Source organism: Fukomys damarensis, unplaced genomic scaffold, assembly GCF_012274545.1.
Source record: "Fukomys damarensis isolate Sample0158 unplaced genomic scaffold, DMR_v1.0_HiC HiC_scaffold_37, whole genome shotgun sequence".
Classification (NCBI taxonomy): Eukaryota; Metazoa; Chordata; class Mammalia; order Rodentia; family Bathyergidae; genus Fukomys; species Fukomys damarensis.
In genome coordinates, this window is record NW_022900949.1 from 15,904,332 (window position 1) to 15,931,730 (window position 27,399).

General features: G+C 34.2%; 1 protein-coding gene across 1 annotated transcript in view; it reads right to left on the reverse strand.

The window, feature by feature from the left end:
* Positions 1-803: 803 nt before the first annotated feature.
* LOC104876331 (vomeronasal type-2 receptor 116-like) overlaps positions 804-27,399 on the reverse strand; it is a 30,271-nt gene continuing 3,675 nt past the window's right edge. Inside the window, 6 exon segments of the mRNA XM_033759657.1 lie at positions 804-1,167; positions 1,169-1,458; positions 1,460-1,728; positions 18,507-18,630; positions 19,080-19,307; positions 19,986-20,798. Coding sequence (XP_033615548.1) covers positions 804-1,167; positions 1,169-1,458; positions 1,460-1,728; positions 18,507-18,630; positions 19,080-19,307; positions 19,986-20,798 — 2,088 coding nt within the window.

Consider the following 27,399-nt stretch of genomic DNA (forward strand, 5'->3'; position numbering starts at 1 on the left):
ACATACACACATATATGTGACTTAACAACACAATATATGTGACACAATATATACGATGCATAACATGTGACATATATATATAACATATATGAACACATTTGTGTGTGTGTGTTTTTTTTAATACAAATGGGTTCTCCCTATGCTTCTCAGGAGCATCTCCAATTTATGAATTCAAATGATTCTCTTAGACTCAGAAATACCTTAAATTATAGAAGTCCACAACCATGCCTAATTCATTTTACCATATTTTACCAAGACTACATATTATTGTTCTTTAGATTTACTCAACATCCACTAATTAGAAACCCTGCCTATGAACCTTTCCTATGTCTATACCTTTCATAGCATTTGACTACTATATTAATCCTAGTATAAGTGGATTTACTCTTCACTGCATGCGCTTGAATTGGAGGATACAAGTTCAAGGCCACCATCAGCTATTTAGGCACTTCATAAGAATTTTCCTCAAAGAAGGAACTTGCAAAGGTCTAGGGATGTGTCTCAGTGTGAGGGTGCTTGAAATTAATCACAAATATTGCAAAAATAAATAGTTTAAAAATTAAAAGGGGAGTCTAAGCAAACATACTGGAAATACAATTAGATTGTACTGGAAGAACAAATATATCCAGAAAAATTTTACATTATAGTGATGATGGCTACATATTTTACTGAATGCTATACTACTAGAAAAATAAGGAAAATTGGTTCATGAAATCCATGTTTCTATTTAACATTTCTCTAAATAAAGGGTGTAGATTACTCAAGCTCCTCTATGTATTTCAGAAAAAATTACATCATTAAATTTAATAAGGTTTTTTACTTCTAGTATATATTTTATCATTGAATTTAGGCAAAGAATGTCTATCTGTGCTTAGTAAAATAATATAACACTTGGGGGCAAAGATGCACCCTAGCATCCCTGCACTGGAAGCCAAGATGGAGAAGACCTCCATGGCCACCATGACCTTCCCATTGGTGCTGTGGTGCACAGGGAGAAAGGTGACCCACACAATGCAGAATACCAGCATGCTGAAAGTCAGAAACTTGGCTTCATTGAATATGTCAGGCAGGTTTCTGGCCAGGAAAGCTAGAGTGAAGCTCACCAGGACCAGGGAGCCCAGGTATCCCAGGACACAGTAGAAGGCAATGATTGAACCCTTATTGCACAATGATGATGTGACCATGTTCAGAGTGTGCATCTGTGTCAATGTAAGGTGGATTTGTTCCCATCCAGACTGCAGAGATAATGAGTTGGATCAGACAGCAGGTGGGAATGATGTAGTTAGGTGCCCCTGATACCAACAACTGCCTCATTCTTCTGCCTGGAGCAGTGACCTTAAAGGCCAGAATCACTGTGATGGTTTTAGCCAATACAGAGGAAATGGCCACAGTGAATACAACTCCAAATGTGGTCTGTCTGAGGATGCAGGTGACTGTGCTGGGACGACCAATGAATGAAGAGTAAAGAGCAGAGAAAGCAGAAGATGAGAGAGGTGAGCAGGATGTAACTGAGATTTCTGTTGTTGGCCTTGACAATGGGAGTGTCTTGGTGCTTCACAAAGAGCCCAAGAACAGCCACTGTGAGATCAGTGAGACTCAGTGCAGTGCCAACCAGAGCCTTCCCCATGGGATCTTCATAAGTCAGAAATGTCACAGGCTTTTCAATGCAGTGATTTTGCTGAGTGTTGGCATACTGATGATCTGGACATTTCACACACTGCTCCATATCTAGTGAAATGCAAACTGTTATCATTCCAAGTTTATCTTTGTCATTATTTATATCTCTGCCCCCACACAGAAATTCACTGGAAAAGTTGGTGTGAAATGTTCTCCTTTGTTGTTCTGAGCACAAAGTAAAACATTGCATAGACTCTGTTTTGCACATAGTACCACCCATCTTCTTCATAGTGAAGAGAACAAAACAAATTTTTCCTCATAGTACATGTTTACTATTTCCATGACAGTATTTTCCCTTCTCCTTGAATAATTAAAAACCTGATTTTCTTTAGTCAAAACTTCCAGCATATTTCCTGGTTGAAGTAACAATGTGGAATATGCTTGTAGAATTTTTTTTTGTTTCAGCATTAAATGGAAATATATAATTCATTTACCATAGTTTACATGAAATGCATGTACTAAGAGACTTTAATCCTACTTCTATTTTAGCAATTGTTGGTTTGCCATTTTTTTCTTTTTTTTTGTTTTAATTTTATTGAGTTTATTGGTACATTTTAGGGATACAGTACAGTTACATTCATTGTTGGGATCATGTACCTCTACATGGCAAGTCTTGATTCTCATTCTTTCCCCTTACCTTTTCTTTATAAATCATGAAAAGATTTTTAATTTTCAGATGTTTTCTTGTTTTTGAGATCATTATCTATTCCATGTGCTATTAGCAGAAGTTTTATCATATACATAAGTATGGCATACAAAATATAGTCTCCCTAAAATTATCTTTTAATTAGGAATAGCAAAGTGAATTTAGTAAAAGATGAAAAACATATAAAGGTGTTTTTCTAAAACTTGAAATGTAAAGTGTGGTGGGTAAGGTGTATCTTATTTCATAAAACAAACTGTTTTCCAAAGTTTCATTTTTCAAACTTTCTAGAGCAAATTGATATGATATGCCATTGAATGCTTCTATGTTCAATGATGAAAACATTTACATATCAATAATTGTGGAAAAAATAATTGGGAGCTCAATTTTGATAATAGACATGATATTATGTGAGATTTTATTTTCTCTTAGGAAAGTTATGTTAATGGTTTTTAAATTTGTAATATTACATTTTCAAATAACTTAATGTGTACTCATTTATGTTATATTTTTGTAAAATATTTTCTCTATATCTTTAAAATACACCACTTTTATGTATGCCATTTAAAGAAATTTTTTGTTTCTCTTTCTGCTTTATGAAACTTTTTCATGATTATCTAAAGTTTTTTTACTAGAATGAACATTTTTCTAGTCTTAGTCTATTTTTGTTTAGTTTTCTCTTTTTATCTTTACGCAGACTTTTTGAGGCAGTCATGTCTCTGAATGTTGGCATACTGAGAATCTGGACACATCACACAAGACTCCAAATTTAGTGAGAAATTCAAATTATCACTGCAATTTCAGTTTTTCCTTCCTATTCCCACCTTCCCACTAAATGCTCATGGATAGTTGAGGCAAAATTATCTCTTTTCTTATAAATATATACAATTTTATTTAGGAATAGTTACTTATTGGTACTGGCCATTTTATTTATGATGCCATGGATGACATTTCATTGTCCTTATAAATCTGGCAAATCCATATTAGCATTTCTCTTTTCATAAACTAAAGTGCCTTCTGTATGTAAAATAAATATCTGTATGTGTTGTCTGAGTTTTTATTCAATCAGCAAGAAATTATTGACAAACCACCATAATCTGACAAATTCTGTGAACCATTTATTGCCATAGTACTTCACATCATGAAGCATACAACCATCCTATCAATAGTTGTTTCACTAAAAGACATAATTGAATATTTACTAAAACTGCATAGATTGCTACATAATGTAGAAAATACTGATATTCTTCTATCATTGAATCTTCTAGCCATGAGCATTCTTTATTCACAATTTATTTCAGTTTAATTGTTGTAATTCCCCCTCATTTCTAATAACTGAATAGCCAAACACTTAAAGAATTTAACATTAGTATTTAACACTTTAAGATGAGTAAAATATAATTTTTAAAATTTTACTTTTGAATATTTAGTGAGTTAGGTACAAAAGCTTTTTAAATTCTTCCCCTCTGTTTGGGAAGTTTTCTGTCATTAATTCTGCAAACAGCTTTTTAAAGTCATTTGTATTTTCTCCTGCTACTTCATGGATTCCATTCTGATAACTGAGGAATATAGGACCCCAACTAGCTACAATAAAAAAAAATCTACACCTAGACATATAATAATCAAGATCCCAGAAACCCAAAAGAAGAACAAAGTGCTACAAGCAGTAAGAGAAAAGAAACAAATCACATATAAAGGAAAGCCCATCAGAATTACAGCAGACTTTTCAACACAAACCCTTGGGGCAAGGAGAGCTTGGAATGAGATATTTCAAGTACTAAAAGAGAACAACCTCCAACCTAGACTGATGTATCCTGAAAAACTCTCTTTCAAAATGGATGGGGAAATAAGACACTTACACAACAAAGAACACCTGAGAAACTACATGAATCCCAGACCAGCATGACAAGGAATTTTAAACAAGATCCTAGAAAAAGACAATGAAGGCAGCAATACCATGAGGCCCAACAGAGCAAATCAAATAGGCAAGGCAAGAAATTAAAAGGAGAAGGTGAAAAAGTAGAAAGAGTCAACAAAAGGCCAATAACATGTCAATAATAAGTCAGTGCATATCAGTTATAACCAGCACTGTCAATGGCCTCAACTCACCAATCAAGAGAAATAGACTGGCAAAATGGAATAAGAAGCAAAATCCAACAATATGTTGTATACAAGAAACACACCTAGTGCAAAAAGAAGTCCAGAGACTGAAAGTGAAAATATAGAAAACAATTCTCCATGTGACAGGAGCCCAGAAAAAAACAGGGGCAGCAATCTTATTGACAGACAAAGTAAATTTCAAACCAAAACTGATTGTAGTATTATTGTTGTAGGACGATACTGTATCATACCTCTATGAATGTAAAATATCTTGTATCTGCTTTATAATACATAGTAGGGACCATACTTTATCAGAGCTACATTTAATGATATTACTCTAGAATCTTCTCTTTCCAGATGATGATTAAGATACCAATTAAAAAAAAAAATCGTGCCAGGTACCACAACAGCAGCAGAACTTTGTTTTTTTCTGGATATTATTCTTTTCTTTGTTTCTTTTTGTTTGGTTTTGATTTTTTAATGAAATGCGCTGAATGTCTATAATTTTGTTCAGATGACTGCAGAACCTGGAAAAGCTGTTGCTGCTATCGATGCATTACATACTGCTATTATTAGTCTTTTTATATAAATATAAATATATGTATATATAAATTGAATTTTGGGAAACTTTAATGAAGCTGCCAACTTTGGAAAAAGTCATCCCAATTTACTGTGTTGAGTTGGCATTGTACAGAAATGGACAGCCATATTGGTCTAGAAATGTTGATTTATTTTTATTTTTTTTTTTTCCATGTGTACAGGGGTAACACATCGTACTAAATATGTAAGGTCATATCTACGTGGGTTTGATTACAGAAACTAATAAAGTATTCTCTAAATAATGAAAAAAAGAATAAGATAAGACTATAAGAGCAAGAAGCAATTTAAATATGTTCAGGGACCATTTTCATCTCCAGAATTAAGGATTATTTTAATGTTACATCATTGCCTTTTCTCTTTTACTTTCCTTTTTAGTTTTATTTTAGGATTCCCTATTTTTAATGTTCATACAGAGATTTCTTTAACTGAAATACCGAATAGTTTCTTTGTTGTGAAAAACTATAATAGTACACAGGATCCTAATGAGATAATTGATAATGTGAAATAGGAAGAAAAGGGCTAAAGGTGTAGGGAAAGTGGGAAGGGTGGGGGAAAGGTAATAAGGGAGAGGAAAAAAATATGAGAAACTGAAAAAATGGAAATAATATGTTTGTAAATGGGGAGGGGAGGAGGGGGTGAAGGGAGGGCAGGGACAAGGGGAAAAAATGAGAATCAAGAACTATTATGTAAAGGTACAGAATCCCAATGATGAATGTAACTGTATTGTATAGCTAGATTGTACCAATAAACTCAATAAGAAGAAAAAAAAACGCTTTTTAAATATGAATCATCCATTTTGTCATTGCAAAATAAATTTATTAATTCGTTCGGATTTTATACTTACATACCACTAATATTGAAGCATAATACTAGTTATAATAAATATTTTCTGAGAATTACATAATTTAATTTTCCCCCAAATATTTTAATTGAGACAGATGCCAGAAAGAAGAATACATGGACTATAGCTGTACAGGTGTGCATGGAACTGAGCCAGAGGCCCTCCCTGAAAAGACCTGCAAAGGTGAACAAGAAACAGCCAGGGGACTTCCCAGATCTAATTTGTAAGTGCAGAGATCATAGGGAAAAACCTGCTTGGATCAGAGCTGAGAAGGTGCAGGCAGGTCCCAGCCAGGGCTCCACCAAGAAACAAGCAGCTTGGGCCCAGAGACCCTAGCCAAAAGCCCACCTGGAAAAGTAGTATGCAGGAGGACAAGCAACAGGCAGATGCCCACCCATAAATCATTGGTAAGTGTATGCAAACCCCATTCAGACATGACTGACTTGGGTGCATAGCCAACAACAGAAGACATTCCCAGAAAACAGACAAGCAAGGGGGCTGGACCCACCTAGAGGCACAATCAGGATACCATCCTAAGTGTGCACAGGCACCAACCAGAAACCTGCTGAGACAACAGGGCAGGGCAGATCAGGGATCCACCCATGAATTAGAGCAGTGGTGAACAGAAGAGAAAATGCTGCTCAGTGACTTACTCAGAATTGAAGATTACTGGCCCTGCAAAAAGTATCTGCAATAAAGTCACAGATGGTCACATCTATTGAAATGAGAAAGGGTGTAGGTAAGTCTCAAAATCAGACTTCCAGATCTCCTAAGACAATTACAAAGGGCAGTGAGATGGAACAATCAACCACGTGGACTCTCTGAACTGGCAATGAAAAAGGATCTAGAAAAAATGAAATCAGAAGTAATTTCTCAGATAAGATCAGAGATTGTGTCCAGAGTACAAGAAATGATTAATAAACCTAAAGCAAAACAGATGATAAAATACAGGACCTGAGGAACATGGTGGAATCCCACTTGAGGAAAAAAATGGAATCCATAAAACAGAAGCAAGGAGATATCCAGAGTAAAATATCCTTTAAATGTTTCCACAGTAGAATGAGCCAACAGGAAGATAGGATATCAGATATAGAAATCAAGTTTGCAATTAGTAACCAGAAAAAAAAAAACTTTCTTAGAAGTAGTAAGCAACCATGAGAAATCAGTCCACCAGGTGCTATATGATGCAAAGAAGAATAACATAAGACTGACAGTAGTCAAAGAAGAAATAAAAGAGAATGAAAATGAGATTTTAAAAAAACTGTTCAAGAAATAATGTCAGAAAACTTCCTAAGCGGGAGAAAAGAACTTGATATACAGATAAGTGAGTCATACAGGACTTCAACTAGACTTGATCAAAAAGTAATTTACTCCTAGGCATATAATAGTTAAGATTTTAGAAACCCAACAGAGGAATAATATTCTCCAAGTAGATAGAGCATAGAAATAAGTCAAATAAAAAGGAAAGCCTATCAGAATAACAGAAGACTTCCCAACACAAACTCTCTAGACAAGAAAAGCTTATCTCAAGCTCTAAAAAAATCAACCTCCAGTTTAGATTGATGTACCCTGAAAAAATATCTTTCAAAATTGGTAGAGAAATAAGATACTTTCTTTTTTCCGTATTAAATTTATTGGTACATTTTAGGTATGCAATACAGTTTCATTTACAAATGGGATCTTGTACATTTACAAGATTTATCTTGGTTGTTATTTTTGCTCATTCCAAGACCTCCCTTTGCCTGCTCCACCCTGTTTACATGGACATTGTCTCCATGTTTTTCCTTTTTACATATTTTTTCTTTTCCCTTTTTAACTTTCCTCACCCCTCAGATTACTCTCTTAGACCTTTTATTCCTATTCCACAATATGAATCATACTATTTGATCCTTATTTACACTTTCAGTTTTTCACATCAGAGAAACCGTTTGATTTCAAGAATAAGGCCTCAATGTGCATCCAATTATTTATTAATATCTATAATTTCTCATTCTTTGTGGCTGAGATATACTGTACCTTATTTTTTTAAAAAACACATTTTTTTTTTTTTTTGAGTGCCGGGGATTGAACTCGGTTCCTTGCACTTGCAAGGCAGGCCACCTAACCGCTGAGCTAAATCCCTGGCCCAAAACACATCTTTATCCAGTGTCCAGTTAATGGGCAATTGAGTTGTTTCCAAATTTTAGCTATTACAAAGTGTACAGCTATGAACATGGAAGCACACATATTTAGTCGTTACGATTCTTTAAATTCTTTTGGGAAGATACCCAGGAGAGGATTATCTGAGTCAAAGTGGATTTCTGATTGTAGTTGTTTGAGGTATCTCCATATTGATTTCCACAGTGGCTGCACCAGTCTGCACTCCCACCAACAATGAAGAAGGATTCCTATCTCCCCACAACCCTCCCAGCATTTGTTATTGGTTGATTTCTTGATAACAGCCATTCTTTCTGGGGTGAAACAAAATCTCAGTGGTGTTTTCATCTGCATCTCTTGAATGACCACTGATGTTGAACATATTTTCATTTGTTCATTTGCTACTTTTACTTCTTTGTCTGGAAAATGTCTGCTTACTTTAGATGCCGTTTTTTAATTGTGTCTTTGTACTTCAGGGTCTAATTTTTTAAAGTTCTTCATATGTTCTTGAAAGTTGGCTTTTGTCTGAATAACAGCTGGTAATTTTTTTTTTGCATATTGTGGGATGTCTTTTAGTTCTGATTGTGATTTTTCTGACAGTGCAGAAAATGTTTAAAGAGATGAAACAGCAATTGTTCATTATTTGTGCTAGTTCCCATGCTACTGAGTATTTGTTCATAACATCTTTTCCTATTCTGGTATCTTCAAGAGTTCTATATAACTCATCTTCCAGCAAATTTAGAATTTCTGTTTTAATATACATATATCTTTAATCCACTTTGATTTTAATATAGTTCATTATGAGGCATACAGGTCTAGTTTGAATCTTTGACAAGTTGAGATCCGGTTTATCCAACACCACTTATTATCTTCCCTCCAGTGAAGGTATTTGGCTCCTTTGTTAAAGGTGAGGAACCTGAGTATGTCAGGAGTTGCTTCTGTGTCTCCTAATCTTTTCCACTGTTGCTCAGGTGTGCTCCATTGCCATCACCATCCTGTTTTCATCACAGTGGCTTTGTAGTGTAATTTCAGGTTAGGAATTGTGATGCCCCATAACAAATCACTTTGGCTAAAGTTGCTCTTGCTATTCTTGGTCACTTGTTCCAAATGAATTTTATTGGATTGTTTTCTCTAGTTCTGTGAAATGTACTGTTGGGATTTCAATAGAGATAACATCTAATCTGAAAAGCAGTTTTTAAAGTATGGCCAATTTCACTCCATTGGTTCCTCCTACCCAGGAAGAGGGTATGTCTTTCCACTTTCTTATATCCTCTTAAATATCATTTTAAGAGTTATAGTTCTCAGTGTAGAAGTGTTTTGTTTCCTATGTTAGATTGATTCCTAAATATTTCATTATTTTGGATGCTATTTTGATACAGATTGTTTCCCTAATTTTATTCACAGTGAATCTGTTATTTGTGTACAAAAAGGTTATTGATTTTAAATTATTTACTTTGTATATAGCTACTTTATTGAATCTGTCCATCAAGTCTAGAAGTCTTTTGGTAGATTTTTTGGGGTCTTCTATATAGAGGATCATATCATCAGCAAATAATGACATTTTCCCTTCTATCTTTCCTATCTTTATTTATTTTATTGCGTTCTCTTTTCTGATTGCTAAGGCTAATATTTCTAAAACTACATGGGATAGAAATGGTGATAGGGGATATCCTTGTCTTGTTTCTGATTTTAGCATGAAGGTTTTCAATTTTTGACCATTTAGTATGATATTGGCTATTGTTTTTTCATAGATACCCTTGACCAATTTGAGATAAAGAAAATCTATTCCAATTTCCTGTAGGGTTTTTATCATGAATTTGTGTTGAAATTTCTCAAATGCTTTTTCTGTATCTATTGAAATGATCATATGGTTTTTGACCTTGACTCTATTAATATACTGTATTGCATTTATTGATTTACATATGTTGAAGCATCCTTGCATCCCTGAGATAAATCCAACTTGGTCCAGGTGTATGATGTTCTTGAGGACTGTCTGTATTCTGTTTTCTAGTCTCTTATTGAGAATTTTGCATCTATGTCATTCGGGAGATTGGCCTTTAGTTCTCTGTGTTGGTTAGGTCTTCCCCTGGTTTTACAATCTAGGTAACACTTGCTTCCAGTGCTTAATTTGGAAATATTGCTTCTCTTTCAATTTCATTGAGAAGTTTAAAGTGTAGTTGCTAGGCAATATTTCTAAAAATGTCTTGTAGAATTCAGCAGTGAAGCCATCAAGACCTGGGCTTTTTGTTGATAATTTTTTAAAATTACATTCTCAGTTTCAATGATTATAATTTCGGTGTTTTAATAGCTTTTTCACTGAACTTTGTTAATTCACTTGTATCTAGAAATATGTCCTTTTCTTCCGTGTTCTCCATTTTATTACAGTACAGGTTGTCTAAGTAGGTATTGATAATCTTCTGGTTTTCAACTGGTTCTACTGTGACTTCACTTTTTATCCCTGATTATGTCAATTTGAGCCTTTTCTCTTCTTTTTTTTTGATAACATTGGCTAAGGGTTTATCAATTTTATTTATTCTTTCAAGAAACCAACTGTTCAATTAATTAATTTTGTGTATAATTTTCTTAGTCTCCATTGCATCGAAATAAGATACTTTCATGACAAAGAGTACCAGAGGAAGTTCTTGAATACCAAACCAGCACTCCAAATTTTTTTAAACAGTATCCTAGGAAAAGACAACGAGGATCACAACCCCCAAAACCCCAGCAGAATGAATCCATAAAGCAGCACAAGAATTTAAATTCAATGGGGCAGCATTCAACAAAAATAAAAAGACATGACAAGGATAAGTCAATACATATAGGTTATAACTATGAATATTAATGGTCTCATTTCACCAATCAAAAGAAATAGACTCACAGAATGTGTGAAGAAGCAAGCACCAAAAATATGTTGCATAAACAAAACATAATTAAAAAAGAAACTCATAGACTGAAAGTTTAAAAGTGGAAAATAGTACGTTGTGTGATAGAAACCTATTAAAAAAGCAGGAGTAACTATCCTAATTGCATACCAAATGGATTTCAAACCAACACTAATCAAGAGAGACAAAGAAGGCCACTACATCCTTGTAAAGGGAATAATCCAAGAGGAAGAGATGACAATCACAAATATATATGCACCAAATACTAGGACATCCAACTATATAAATAACTACCAATGCACATGAAAAATCAAATAAGCACTAATACAATAGTAGTCAGAGACCTCAATATCCCACTGTCACAAATAGATTGATCAACTAGACTAAAATTTAACAGCAAAATACTAAAACTGAATGAAACTAATGAACAAATGGACTTAGCAGATGTTTACAGAGATCCACACCATAAAATCAGAATACACGTTCTTTTTGGCTGCATACCAGTCATTATCCAAAATAGACCACATACTAGATCATAGAACATGTTTAAGTAAGTGCAGAGGAATGGAAGCTATCCACTGTAAATGATCAGACCATGGTGCAATGAAATTGGAGATCAATAGAAATAGAACCTGCAAGAATTTCATAAACATATGGAAGTTGGACAATACAGTTCTGGGTAACCAACAGAAATTAAAGAAAAAAATTAGATATTTTCTACAATTAAATGATAAGGCCAGTACAACATACTGGAATTTATGGGAAACAATGAAAACAGACTTATGAGAGAAATCTATAGCAGTGAATCCTCATACTAGAAAAACAGCAATCTCAAATAAAAAAAATGATGATGAACCTCAAGTTTCTGGAAAGAGAAGTGCAAATAAAACCCAAGGCCCATACAAGGGAAGAAATTATAAAGATGAGAGCAGAAATAAATGCAAGAAGACTGATAGAATGATGCAAAAAAGCAATGAAGCCAAAAGTTAGTTCTTCAAAAGAATCAATACAATTGACAAACCCTACTCAATCTTATAAAAAAAAAATGGAAAGAAAAGATCCAATGAATATAGTTAGTAATGAAAAGTGTGAAATTACAAAGGACCCAGCAGAAATACAGAGGATCATCAATATCTACTTTGAGACTGTGTGGCAATAAGTTGGAAAACACAGAAGAAATGGACAGATTCCTAAACACATATGAGTTACCAAAATTTAACAGAGAAGATCTAAATATTCCAAACAACCCAATGTTAGTCAACAAATTTGAAAACATAATTAAAACTTGCCAGTGAATAAAAGCCTGTCCTAATGGCTTCACTTCTGAATTTTGCAAAAGATTTATAGAAGTATTATTGCCACTATTGTTTAAAATCATTAATGTTATTGAAAAGGAATCCATACTTCCAAAGTCATTCCTGGAAGCAAACATAACCTTGATCACAAAAGAACAGAATAACCCAAACAAAAAAAGATAAATATGGGCTAATCTCACTATAAACATAGATGGAAAAAACCTCAGTAAGATACACGCAAACAGAATGCATAAGATCATCAAGAAGATCATACACCTTACAAAGTAGGATTCATCCAAAGGTTTCAGGAATGATTGAAGATATGCAAATCAATAAATATAATATACTATATTAAAAGAGCCAAGGACAAAAACATATGACCGTTTCAATAGATGCAGAAAGATCATTTGACAAAATCCAACACACATTCATGATAAAAACTCTATAGTAAATTGGAATATATGGTCTAAATCTCAACACGATATCAGCCATCTATGAAAAATCAACAACCAATATCATACTAAATGGTAAAAAACTAAAATGCTTCACACTAAAATCAGTAAAAAGACAAGGAGGTCCACTATCACTACTCCTATTCAATATAGTTTTGGAAACATTAGCCACAGTAATTAGAAAAATGAAAGAAAGGAAAAGGAATAAAGATAGGAACCAAAAAAGTTAAATTACCATTATTTGCACACAACATGATATTCTATATAGAAGGCATCCAGAACTCTAGCTAAAGTCTTCTAGACTTAATAATCACATTCAGTAGAGTAGCGAGATACAAGTTCAAGATGCAAAAATCTATCATGTTTCTCTGCACAAATAATAGACTCACTGAAAGAGGAAATGGAGAAACAACTCCCTGTGCAATAGAATCCAAAATATGAAATACTTAGAAACCAAACTAAGGTAAGAAATCAAAGACCTCTACTATGAAATCTATAGGCCTTTAAAAAAAAGAGAGAGAACAGAAAGGATATCAGGAAATTGAATGATATACCTTGGTCTTGTATAGGAATAACCAATATACAAAAAACGGCCATACTTTCACAACAGTTGTATAGATTCAATGCAGTCCCAATTGAAAATCCATCAGCCTACTTCACAGAACTTGATAAAAACAATCCAAAAACTTCATTTGGAAAAAGAAGTCACCAAGAATAGCAAAAGCAATTCTAACTAAGGAATACCACAGCAATATATGCACACCCATTATAGCATCAAAATTTGTAATAGTTAAAACTTGGAAACAGCCCATTTGCCCATCAGTTGTAGACTGGATAAAGAAGATGTATTTTTTATATAAAATGGAGTACTACTCAACCATAAAGAATGAGAAGCTAGAGTCTTCCATAGGAAAATGGATGCCTATTGAGCTCATATGCTTAAGTGAAATAAATAAGACACACATGTGTAAATTCTGAATAATTTCTGTGATGTGAAAAAAATAAAGTGTAAATAAGATCAAAATTGTATAACTTACAAAATGAAATAGGATGAAAAGGGCTAAAGGTGCAGAGGAAGTGGGAAGGGTATGGGAAAGGAAATAAGGGAAAAGGAAATTATGAGAAAAAGAAAAAAATGGAAACAAAGTCTTTGTCAATAGGGGAGGCGTTAGGGGCTGAAGGGAGGTCAGCCACTGTGGAAATCAGTATGAATATACCTCAAAGAACTAGGATTTGAGGTCCCATTTGACTTAGCTATGCTCCTACTGGATATCTTACCAAAATAATTGAAAGAATCATACTATATATGTGCATCCATTTTTATAGTTGTAAACTTTGTAATAGCTAAAATTTGGAAACAGCCCAATTGCCCATAAACTTGAGCCTGGACAATGAAAATGTGTGGTTTTTTAAAATATAAAATGGAATAGTACTCAGCCATAAATAATGAAAAATTAGAGACATTCATATGTAAATGGTTGTACATTGAGGCCATACTATTAAGTGAAATAAATATGACACATGTAAATACTGAATAGTTTCTCTGTTGTGAGAAAATGAAAGTTTAAATAAGGATCAAAAGATTGTAATAGATAATACAAAATATGAAGAAAAGATACAAAGAGGAAGGAGAACTGGGAGGGGTTTTGTCAAGGCAAGAAGGGAATTAAATTATTGTGAGAAAAGAAAAAAATGGAAACAAAATCTTTTAATAGGGAGAGGTAGAGGCATTGACAGAAGGGCAGGGGAATGGCAAAATATAAGAACCAAGATATATTATGTTAGAAATTTCCAATGATGAATGTCATTATATTGTATACTTAATTGTACCAATAAAATTAATTTAACAACAAAATAATATAATTGACTAGAATTGCAAAACTATCTCATTGCACAAAATGAATATTTTTGTCATTCTTAATATGCTCATTTTTAGTGTGTTCTCAAATGCTTATAAATTTCACGAGTGAGGCTACAAATAGTACAAAATTTTTAGGAAATATTAATTCATAAGCTAATATTTCCAACAGATATGGTACTGTGGAAATTATTCAATTTTTCCTTAAGATTATTTTTCTTGTGAATTTCTGAATTTCAAGGACATTTTCATAGATTGAAATAAACAAATTTTCAATAATTATATTTTATTATTCTTCTAATTTTTTCTTTCTTCCTGATCAAATTTAGTAAGATTATAAGGGATTTTTATAGAAGCTGTTTATTTTTCTAAATATTTTGTATCTATAAACTTTCTTAAAATTTCCTGTCATAATGTTTTTTGTCTCCTATATTAGTTTTGTGGAATTAGTGTGTTTTGGCTAGTTTCTAATAAAAAAATCTCCAATATATAACTTCATCCTTTTTTTCTTTAAATATACATAATAGCATAAAAGTCTATATTTGTTAAATATTTGTTTCTAATGATAATTTTACCATCAACCCAACATTTTTTGAGGTAATATGCTTTTTTTTCCTCATTGAAGTTATTGTTACATTTTAGGTATACAATACAGTTACATTCATCATTGGGATCTTGTACCTTATTCCTGCCCTCCCTTCACCCCCTCCTCCCTTCCCTATTTATAAAAACTTTATTTCAATTTTTTGATTTTCTTATAGTTTTTCTTTTCCCTTATTTCCTTTCCCCTACCCTCCCAACTTCCCCTACATCTTTATTTAGCCCCTTTCTTCTACTTCACATTGACAATTATACCATTAGGATCTTATTTATGATGATAGTTTTTCACACCAGAGAAGCTATTTGGTATTGACATATGTATAACATTTATTTTACTTAAGTATATCCTCAATTTGCATCCATTTTCCTATGAATGCTCTAAATTCTCTTTATGGCTGAGTAGTGGTGATATTCTTAATTAAAAACAATTTATGTTTTAATATTACATGTTATATTTATATTATTTTATAAAATAACTGTAATTTTATGTTGTATCAATTTCATATGGTATGTGCTTTAAATATTGAAGACTGCATTTTTTAAACCAGAAGAATCTAATGTGAAGTGTATTGTTCTCCTTGTGTACATGGAATATGAAAACACAATACACCCAATCTGAGTATATTGCATGGCACACTGTATAATCAATGTGGTTATATTTCAAAATTATGCTAAACTTTGCGAAATAAAAATATGTAACAGTTCAAAAATTTCAAATATGTAGTACAGGGTGATTTTATCTTGCCAAGATTTATTATAAAAAAATCTACTGTTTCCAAAATGAGAATTTTTTTGATCAAAAATATGCAGGATGGGTTTTCTGTTTCATTTTTACACCACAGCCCAAAAACCATCCACATGTTTTCTATTCTTTAATGACATTGAACTTCATTTTATGAATGTCAACAATTATTCAAATTGGAGATATTCACTGTTCTCCATTTCTGTTGATAATATCACAATCTGAACATATCCTACCCCCATGTGATTTAACACAGAAGCTAAGAGATCTGTGAAACAAAGTTTATAATGTACAGATTAGAAATATAGACTTGATTTTTTATTGCATCCTACACTCTATATAATCATAAATCTTGCAGCTTGGTGGCACTAAGCATAATTCACACCAATATGCAATTGTTAATTCAAAAGTATGCATAATTATAAAATTTTTAAAATTGTGACTATAAAAGACAGATTGGCATTAATTTCTCTTAAAAATAAACAAGTTCTCAGTAATTATATTTTATTATTCTACACGTTTTCTTTCTTCCTGATTAAATTTACTAAAATTATAAGGGATATTTTTATTGGAATCCGTTTACCTTTCTGAATTTGTTTTTTTGTTTATGTGTTTTAAAAAAAATTCCTATCATAATGTTTTTTGTCTCCTGTTTTAGTTTTGTTAAATTAGTGCTTTTTGACTGGTTTCTGATAAAAAATCTGCAAATGTAAGGCTTGATCATCTCTTTATTTAAATATACATAGCAGTATATAAGTATATATTTGGTAAATATTTGTCGCTGATAGTTTTACCAGCACCCCAACATTTTCTTAAATAATATGCTCAATTAAAATCAATTTATTTTTTAGTATTACATGTTACATATATATATATATATAAAGAGTGCATTTCTTAAACCAGAAGCACTGAATGTGAGGTATATTTTTCTCCTGGTGTACATGGAGTATGTACCTGAAACCACCATTCATGCAATCTGAGTATATTGCATGGTGCACTATACAATCAACCTCATAATATTTCAAAACTAATTCAAAATTATGCTAAATTTTGTGAAATTAGAATATGTAGCAGTTTACAAATTTAAAATGTGTGGTACCGAGGTGATGATTTTATCATGTCAAGATTTGTTATCAAAAATTCAACTATTTCCAAAGTGACAATTTTGTTGTTCAGAAATATTAGATATGGGTTTTCTGTACCATTTCTACACCATAGCCCAAAACCCATCTGCATATTCTCCATTCTTTTATAATATTCACCTTCATTTTATGTACTTCTCCTATTATACAAAATGGAGATATTTAATGTTCTCCATTTCTGGTAATAACATAAAGAGCTGAACATAGCCTACACCCATGTGATTTAATACAGAGGCTAAAGGTTCTGTGAAACAATGTTTATAAAGAAGAGATTAAAAATGTATATTTGAGCCAGGGATTTAGCTCAGTGGTGCCGCCGCTTGCCTCTCAAGCCCAAAGACCTGATTTTGATCCCCGACACACACACACACACACACACACACACACACACACACACAAAAAAAAAGATAGGTTTGGTCATTTATTGCATCATCCTACATTCAATATAGATATAAATCTTGCAGCGCAGTGGCAGTAACCATAATTCATATCAATTGTGCAACTGATAATTCAGTATTCACAATGATAGAATTTTAAAAATTGTGACAGTAAAAGACAGAGTGGTATTAATTTCTCTTATTATGCTCACTTCTCCTATCTCTCCTGCCAATTTCTGAATTGGTTTAGTAAAGTTAACAGGGGTCTTTTCATTATTTATTCTTTTAAAATATCTTTATTAGTGTATGTTTGCAGTTTACACAATCTACAATCATCATTGAGAGCAATTACATGCCAAGCTTATTTCTTTTTTGTAATCCCGTTGACCTCCATGTCCCTCCTCTTTCCTTCTCCCATTTCCCTACCCTCTTTTTCATAAGTTGATGTTATTTCTCTTAGTTCACATGATGGCATATAGTGTTTATTAGGATCCTATATGTGGCATGTCTGTATACTTCTACTTTTCCTTTGATAGTAGAGTATCTTCTTTTTTCTTTGTTTTTGTGGAACTGAGAACAAAACCCAGGGCCCTCACACTGAATTACATTTCAACACTTTGTGATTTTTTTATTTGATTTGGTAAAATTGTCTCATTAGTAACTAAGTTGTACCAGATAGAGCTCAAACTTTCAATCTTTCTGCCCCAAACTCTCAGAGTTCTGGGATAATTAGGTATGCAGTACCACAATGGGCTGGCAATACAATGCTTTCAGTGGGTCCAGAAAAATACATAAAAAGCATCAGGTGTGGTGGTGAATGCCTATATTTCCCAATTCCAGAAGCTGTGGTAGGTGGCTCAACAATTTTTAGGTGAGCCTGGGAAACTTACTGAGACTTTTGCTAAAGATAATAAATTTAAAAGAGGTGAGGATGTGGCCCAGTGGCAGACTACAGCACATCCCCAGGAGAGCAAAAGAATCTCAGATATAGCTCAGGGGCCAGCAACTGTGTCTTTTGAAAGGGTAACAGTACAGAGGTACATTGCTAAATGAAGGAAGAAAGAATTTGCCTTTGCTCTTCTGTTCAAAATTATGTTCTTTACCTGGAGGTAAGTGAGGCAACAAAAAGTGTGACAATTGGTTGAAAAGTTTTACTCTTACCTGTGTCATTGGTGATCTCATTCTCTGGGCAAAGGGTGCAATCAAAACAACAGGCAGCCTTTCCCTCCTGAGGGGATTTCCGAAATCCGGGATGGCAGCTCTCACTGCATATGGACTGTGGAGTCTGGGATCAATCAGACGTGTGTTGTCAACTTCTCTGAATTTTACTTAACCCTTCACAACCATAGTGAAAAACTTAATTTGTATAAGTGCATAAATCACAAAACTTGCTTGAATCTCATATTTATTGAATGATAAAAACGTGAATATTGACTAAAATATGGTTAGGTAAATGTGCTTTGTTCCTATTCACCAGAAATTAAAGAAATAATAAAATGCTTAGGATTGGAGGGTGAACTGTTAAATTTCCACTTGGGGCTACTTATGACCAAGGGTAGGGCACAAATACAGAAAATTTCATTTATTTATATCTTTGTTTTGTTTTGTTTTGTTACCGGGGATCAAACTTGGGTCCTTGCACTTGCAAGGCAGGCCTCAGAACCGCTGAGCTAAATCCCCAGCCCCTCATTTATTTATATCTAATAAGATGAGTTATGTGAAGATCCAAATTACCTTAGTAATTCCTGTGGCCCATTCTATCATCTTCTCAGACAAAGACAACTGTTGAGCAAGTGGGGCATGAGAGGAAAACTCTCCAACTTTCACCCATTTTCTAAGGCCTTCTGGAAAGTTCCACAAGTTGAGAATATCATAATTGGCACCTACTTTATTTTTCTTGTCTAAATTTCTTTGTTCTCTGGTGGGATTGTTCAACTGGAGGCTTTTCAGAAAGGGGTGGAGCTGAAAAGGATTAATAATCCTATGTTGAATTGGGTCCCAGTGTTAAAGCAAAACCTGAATGTGACACAGTCTCTAAGTTTCTTTATTCCTTGTTTCATTGTGGAACTATAAAACACAGCGAACAAATGAAGTGGAAGAAATTAAATATCACTGTGTTTCTAAAATGTTAACTTCCAGAAAAGACATTTGGACAAACCTATGTAAATATGTTGTTTACATGGATGGTAACACTTTCCAGTCAGACTTTTATAATTGTTTTCACAAAATGTACATGCAAAATGAGGCTATCAATCCAAAATATTTATAGAATAAAATGGAAATTCATATAACGTAACCATTGCAGTGTTTATCACATTTAGGTACATAGAACATGTTCATACAAACGCTCATATTATATAATATTCACATATAGTTATTCATGCATTCTCTTCTAAACTCCAAGGGTAAAGTTTTGATTTTTTGATTCAGAACATGATATACAAAGAATATTATCACCTTTTTCAACCAATGCAATGATCTTGATTAATTTCCAGGTCAAACTTTACTTCAAAAATAAAATTAATACAGAACCTTTGCGTTTTTCAGAAAAGGTTTTTGTTAACTGGTTTTGAGTACTTGTTTAAACTTCTATAAAATGATCTTGATACTAGGGCCTTCCTTATAATAAAAGCACATTACCTGCCAGGGGGAGAACCCCATAGTTTCCCCATTTCCACTTCCCCTTGGTTGCATCTCAGCTTGTTGAAGAAGCATCTCTTGAAGGGCTTGTGCCACCAAATGCACAGCATTGTATGCATTGTAGCTCCCTTTCCTCATGGCAGTGTCAAAATGATTTGCAGGCAGCCATATGAGAGAAGCATTAGGTGTACAGTCCTTCAGTGAACAATCAGAATCAGAGAATGAGCAGTAGAAATTCTGGAACCAATACAGAGTGAGGAAAGTGTCTTCTGGGTAATTAAAGGGGGTAGCTGTCTGGATAAACTTTTTAAAACCAGAAATCTCCTCATAGTGGTGTGAAAAGATGAAACTCCCATGGAATGAGTCAAGGATGAAATTTCTTCCAGCCAGGTCAGCATGCCATTGTGAGTTGGTCACCCAGACTCTTCATGTCACTAAATGTACCCCGACATGATAGTTGATATCATTTAGACTGTCAGTATCATAATAAATGACAACCACATTTACTGGTGAGGTCTCTCTGCTCAGGAAATCTAGCAGGTTTGGACTTCAAAGGTGTGATACAACAGCATTTTCAATCATTTTTACAAATGCTACACAAACTCCATTCCTGTCCATCTCTCCTCTCATGTCTGAGAGAAACTGAAAATCATTCAGGCCTTCTGTGATGATGAGTCCCACCCAGGTCCAGTGGAAATGAAGCATCAAGGAAACCATGCCAAGGGCCAGTGATTCATCCTTTGGAGCCATCTGATGGACAGAAGGAAACTGACTATTTTCACTGAATTCAGGATCAAAAGCACCAAAGGTAAGCTAAAAGGACAAGAAAATTGGAAGTTTTGTGAAGCAAGTTGACATAAAGTCCTACCTTAGTCCTAAAGAGTGCTTAAAATAGTTGCAAATTGTAGAAGGAAATATTCCATGTCCCATCTATTTAATCATCTCATTTCTTTTTTTTTTTTTTAATTGAGTTTATTGGTACATTTAGGGATACAGTACAGTTACATTCATTGTTGGGATCATGTACCTTTACATGGCAAGTCTTGATTCTCATTTTTTTCCCCTTACCTCTGCCCTCCCTTCACCCCCTCCTCCCCTCCCCATCTACAAACACTTTATTTTCATCTTTTCATTCTCTCACATTTTTTTCTTTTCCCTTTTTGTTCTTCCCCTACGTATCACACCTTCCCTACACCTTTAGCTCCTTTCCTCCTATTTCTAAATGTCAGTAATCTTATTAGAATCTTATGCATTGTTGCAGAATATTCACACCAGGGAAACTATTTGGTATTTACACATGTGGGACTTATTTATTTCACTTAGGAGTATATCTTCAATATGTATCCATTTTCCTATGAATGAATCTATTCTCTCGCTCTTTATGGCTGAGTAATATTCCATTTTATAGAAAAACCACAACTTCTTTATCCAGTTTCCAACGGATGGGCAAATAGGTTGTTTCCAAGATTTAGCTATTACAAACTGTGCCGCTATAAACATGGGTGCACATACTTCTCTGTGATATGATTCTTTTAGTTCTCTTGGAAAGATACCCAACAGAGGGATGGCTGGGTCAAATGGAACCTCCAGTCCAAGCTCTTTGAGGTATCTCCATATTGATTTCCATAGTGGTTGCACTAGTCTGCACTCCCACCAACAATGGAGGAGGGTTCCTTTCTCCCCACAACCCCGCCAACATTTGTTATTGTGTGATTTCTTGATAGCAGCCATTCTTTGTGGGGTGAGGTGGAATCTCAGTGTTGTTTTCATCTGCATCTCTCGAATGACCAGTGATGTGGAACATTTTTTCATATATTTTCTTGCTGCTTTCACTTCTTTGTATGAGAAATGTCTGTTCATTTCGGATGCCCATTTTTGGATCGGGTCTTTATATTTGGGGGGACTGATTGTTTTGAGTTCTTTATATATCCTTGATAATAGTCCTTTGTCTGAGGTACAGCTGGTAAAAATTTTTTCCCACATTGTAGATTGTCTCTTAGTTCTGCTAATGGTTTCTTTTGAAGTACAGAAGCTTTTTAGTAAGATGAGATCCCAGTTGTTGATTCTTTCTGCTAGTTCCCGTGCTACTGAGGATTTGTTCATAAAGTCTTTTCCTATACCAATGTCTTCCAGAGTTCTGCCTAACTTACTTTCCAGCAAGTTTAATGTTTCTGTTTTAATATTTAGATCTTTAATCCATTTGGATTTTAATTTAGTGCATGGCGAAAGATAAGGGTCTAATTTTAATCTGTGACAGGTTGATATCCAGTTTTTCCAACACCATTTATTAAAGAGGCTATCTTTCCTCCACTGAGGATGGTGAGCTCCTTTGTCGAAGATGAGGTAGCTGAGTACATCTGCATTTGTTTTTGTGTCTTCCAGTCTGTTCCATTGATCCTCAGGCCTATTTCTTTGCCAGTACCATGCTGATTTTATCACAGTGGCTTTGTAGTATAGTTTCAAATTGGGAATTGTTACACCTGGTGCCATGTGACTGTTGCCTATAATGGCTTTTGCTATTCTAGGTCTCTTGTGGTTCCAAATGAATTTTTGGATTCTTTTTTCTAGTTCTGTGAAATATAGTGTTGGAATTTCAATTGGCATTGCATTGAATGTATATAGCAGTTTCGGTAGTATGGCCATTTTCACTATGTTGATTCTTCCTACCCAGGAGCAGGGGATATCTTTCCATTTTTTTATATCCTCTTCGATTTCTTTTTTCAGAGTGCTGTAGTTTTCAGTGTAGAGATCTTTTGTTTCTTTTGTTAGATTGATTCCTAGATACTTCATTTTTTTGGATGCTATTGTAAAAGGAATTTTTTCCCTTATTTCTCTTTCTGTCTGTCTGTTATTTGTGTATAGAAAGGCTATTGATTTTTGGGTATTCACCTTGTATCCAGATACTTTACTGAATCTGTCAATTAAGTCTAGAAGTTTTTTGGTGGAGTTTTTTGGATCTTCAATGTAGAGTATCATATCATCAGCAAATAATGATAGTTTAACTTCTTCCTTTCCTATCTTTATTGCTTTAATTTCTTTCTCTTGTCTAATTGCTGTGGCTAATGTTTCCAGAACTATATTGAAGAGAAGTGGCGATAGTGGGCATCCTTGTCTTGTTCCTGATTTTAACATGAAGGTTTTCAGTTTTTGGCCATTCAATATGATGTTGGCTGATGGTTTTTCATAAATAGCCTTTATTAAATTGAGGTATAGACCATCTATTCCAATTTTTTGCAGGGTTTTTATCATGAATGGGTGTTGAATTTTATCAAATGCTTTTTCTGCATCTATTGAGAGGATCATATGGTTTTTGTCCTTGACTTTGTTAATATAATGTATTACATTCACTGACTTTCGTATGTTGAACCACCCTTGCATCTCTGGAATAAATCCGACTTGGTCATGATGGATGATCTTCTTAATAATCCTCTGTATTCTGTTTGCTAGTATCTTATTAAGGATTTTTGCATCTATATTCATTAAGGAGATTGGTCTGTAGTTCTCCTTTTTGGTTGTATCTTTCTCTGGTTTGGGAATCAGAGTGATACTTGCTTCCAGGAATGAATTTGGAAGTATAGCTTCTCTTTCAATTTCATTGAAAAGTTTGAAGAGTAATGGTAGTAGTTCTTCTCTAAATGTCTTGTAAAATTCAGCAGTGAATCCATCAGGGCCTGGGCTTTTCTTTGTTGGTAAGTTTTTAATTACATTTTCAATTTCACTGATTGTGATTGGGGTGTTTAAAATGTTTTTATCTTCTTCGTTCAACTTTGGTAATTCATAAGTATCTAGAAATCTGTCCATTTCTTCTGTGTTTTCCATTTTATTAGAGTACAGGTTCTCAAAGTAGGTGTTCATGATCCTCTGGATTTCTTTCGGATCTGTTGTGACTTCGCCTTTTTCATTCCTAATTGCATGGATCTGAGCCTTTTCTTTCCTTTTTTTGATAAGATTAGCTAAGGGTTTGTCAATTTTATTTATTCTTTCAAAAAACCAGCTCTTTGTTTCATTTATTTTTTGTATCGTTTTCTTAATTTCAATTGCATTGATTTCTGCTCGGATCTTTATAATTTCCTCTCTTGTTCGAGCTTTGGGTTTTTCTTGCTCTTGTTTTTCTAGGAGTCTAAGTTTCATCGTTAAGTTGTTTATTTGAGCCCGCTCTGTTTTCCTAGTGTGGGCATTCAATGTTATGAATTTTCCACGTAGAACTGCTTTCATTGTGTCCCAAAGATTCCTGTATGTTGTATTGGCATTCTCATTTATTTGTAAAAACTGTCTAATTTCTTCTTTAATTTCCTCTGTAATCCATTGATTGTTTAGGAGAGTGTTGTTCAGTTTCCATGTGCTTGTGAAGTTTCTATAGTTTCTTGTGCTATTGATGTCTAGTTTGATTGCACTATGATCTGATAATAAACAGGGGATGACTTCAATTTTTTTGCATTTATTTAGACCTGTTTTGTGAGCCAGTATGTGGTCTATTTTGGAGAATGATCCATGTGCAGCCGAAAAGAATGTATATTCTGGTTTTTGGGGGTGGAATACTCTATAAACATCTATTAAGTCCATGTGTTCCAAAGCTTGGTTCAGTTCTATTATTTCATTGTTGATTTTCTGCCTAGTAGATCTGTCAATTTGTGATAGTGGGGTATTTAAATCCCCCACTACAATTGTATTAGTGCTTATTTGGTTTTTCATGTTACTTAATATTTGTTTTATATAGTTGGGGGCATTTATATTTGGTGCATATATGTTTATGATTGTCAGCTCTTCCTCTTGAATTGTTCCCTTTACAAGGATGTAGTGTCCTTCTTTGTCTCTCTTAATGAGTTTTGGTTTGAAATTTACTTTATCTGAGAATAAGATTGCTACCCCTGCTTTTTTCTGGACTCCTGACGCATGGAGAATTGTTTTCCATCCTTTCACTTTCAGTCTATGGACTTCCTTTTGCACTAGGTGTGTTTCTTGTATACAACATATTGTTGGATTTTGCTTCTTAATCCATTCTGCCAATCTGTTTCTCTTGATTGGTGAATTGAGGCCATTAACATTGATGGTTACAACTGATATATTTTGACTTATTCTTGTCATGTTTTTGTCCATTTGTTGACTCTTTTTACTTTTTCTCCCATCTCCTTTTAGTTTCTTGCCTTGCCTATTTGATTTGGTCTGTTGGGCCTCATGTTATTGTGAATTTCGTTGTCCTTTTCTAGGATATTGTTTAGAATTCCTTGCAGTGCTGGTTTGGTGTTCATGAAATTTCTCAGGTGCTCTTTGTCGTGGAAGTATTTTATTTCCCCATCTATTTTGAAAGAGAGTTTTGCAGGATACAAAAGTCTAGGTTGGAGATTCTTTTCTTTTAGGACTTGGAATACCTCACTCCAGGCTCTCCTTGACCTAAGGGTTTGTGTTGAAAAGTCTGCTGTGATTCTAATGGGCTTCCCTTTGCATGTGATTTGTTTCTTTTCTCTTACTGCTTGTAGTATTTTGTTTTTCTGTTGGATTTCTGGAATCTTGATTATTATATGTCTAGGTGTAGATTTTTTTTGATCGTGGCTAGTTGGGGTTCTATATGCCTCACTTATCTGTATGTCTAATTCTTCCCTTCTGTTTGGGAAGTTTTCTGTCATTAATTCTGTGAAGAGCTTTTTTATATCATTTGTGTTTTCTCCTGTTTTTTCATGAATTCCTATCAGTCTTATGTTATTTTTCTTTGTATCGTCTAGGAGTTGTTGGATTGATTTCTCATGATCCCTTACTGTTTTTAATAGACCTCTTTTTTCACGGTCACTGACTGCTATCCTATCTTCTATATCTGAAATTCTATCTTCGCAATCTTTTATTCTGTTTCGTACACTTTCAATAGAGTTTTTAATCTCCTGGATATCTGTTTGAATCTGTTTTATGGATTCCATTTCTTTCCTCTGTTGGGCATTCATTGTTTCCATGTCTTTCTTATGCTGAGTCTTCATGGCTTCTATCACAGTCTTGAGCTCATCTATTTTTTTCTCAGTTTCTGCTCTAGAGTCTCGAATCATGACTTCTATTTTGCTCATCATCTCTCTGGCTAGCTGGGAAATTATTTCTGATTTGAATTTTTCTAGAGCCTGATTGATCAATTTTGTTACCTCCTGTGCTATGGGTCCAGGGAGTCCTGTTGGTTCACTATCAGACTTTTCATCCTCATTTGTCCTACTATTTGCTATTGGTGAACTGGATATTTGTTTTTGTGTCTTGCTTAAGTGTTTTCTCATTTTTATTTTTATTGTTGGGTTGTCCTTCTTTAATTTCTGGGTATTACTTAAATCTTCCTAATATAGTTGCGTTTTAGCTTTTGAGTATCTTATGACTCATAGACATTCTCGTTTTCATAATATCAGAGAAAACAACTCTTTAAATCAATCACCACTCTTTGTCCCAATTGATACATTCAGCAGCCCAATAGGATCAGGCACAGCTTGCCAACTGACCACTTATGGTAGTCATTAATGTATCACCTTTAACTCATGTGAATTAGATTAATTTCAAGAAGCAGCTCATAGTATGTTTGCAGTGAATATTCTTTTCAATATGGCATCTTTACCATTTAGGATGGGGGGTTCGACTTAGAACAAGAGGATTAGATAAGTGAAAGAATTAGAGCAGGTTTGAAGTGAATCCAGAGGTTGTAGAATTACCTTACTATCTTTACAAAGCTATTAAGTTCAGGGGGGATAGAGAGAGTGCAGGAATAAGGACAGGAATATATCCCCTTAACAGTAACAGGCGCTTGCCTTCCCTTGAAGGTACAGAGCCATGAGTGAGGTAAAATGACTGGAGAAAAGAACATAAAGAGAAACCCCTCCTACAAACAAAAAATAATAAAAGAAAAAGTCTGAGTTGTTCAGGAGCTGGAATAAAAAGGGAGATGAGGGACAATATGGTGGAGCAAGAGACTGAGTTGGAGAGAGAGAGCAGGAAAAAAGAAAGAAATTTTAGCGTGGAATGAGGAAAAAAGAGAAAAGAGAGAGAGAAAGAAAAATAATTTGAAGTTCCTCTTTCAGGCTATCTCTGATCTCATATTATACCACATGCACAGCCATATGTGGAACCCACTCCCCTGGTCTTAGTAAGCCAATGGCTGTTCCTCACGACTGAGACTGAACACAATCTACAAGGCCTAACTTTAGTTTCCTTACCCTCAGGGTAGAACTCCACTCAGTTCTATTACAGGTTTCCCCTGCCCTTTCTTTAAAGATGTTCAAAATTGGGAGCTCAGAAAACTACCCTTCATGGGAACCTATGCCTCTGTAGAGTTGGTCTAAGGACTGGCCCGATCAGGAGCTTTGAGAACGGGGGGGGCATCGTGTGGGTGTTTCAAGGGTGCCCGCGCAGCTACCTTGCTTCCTGGGTCTGTTGTTGCGCAGGCTGGGAGCTCGCG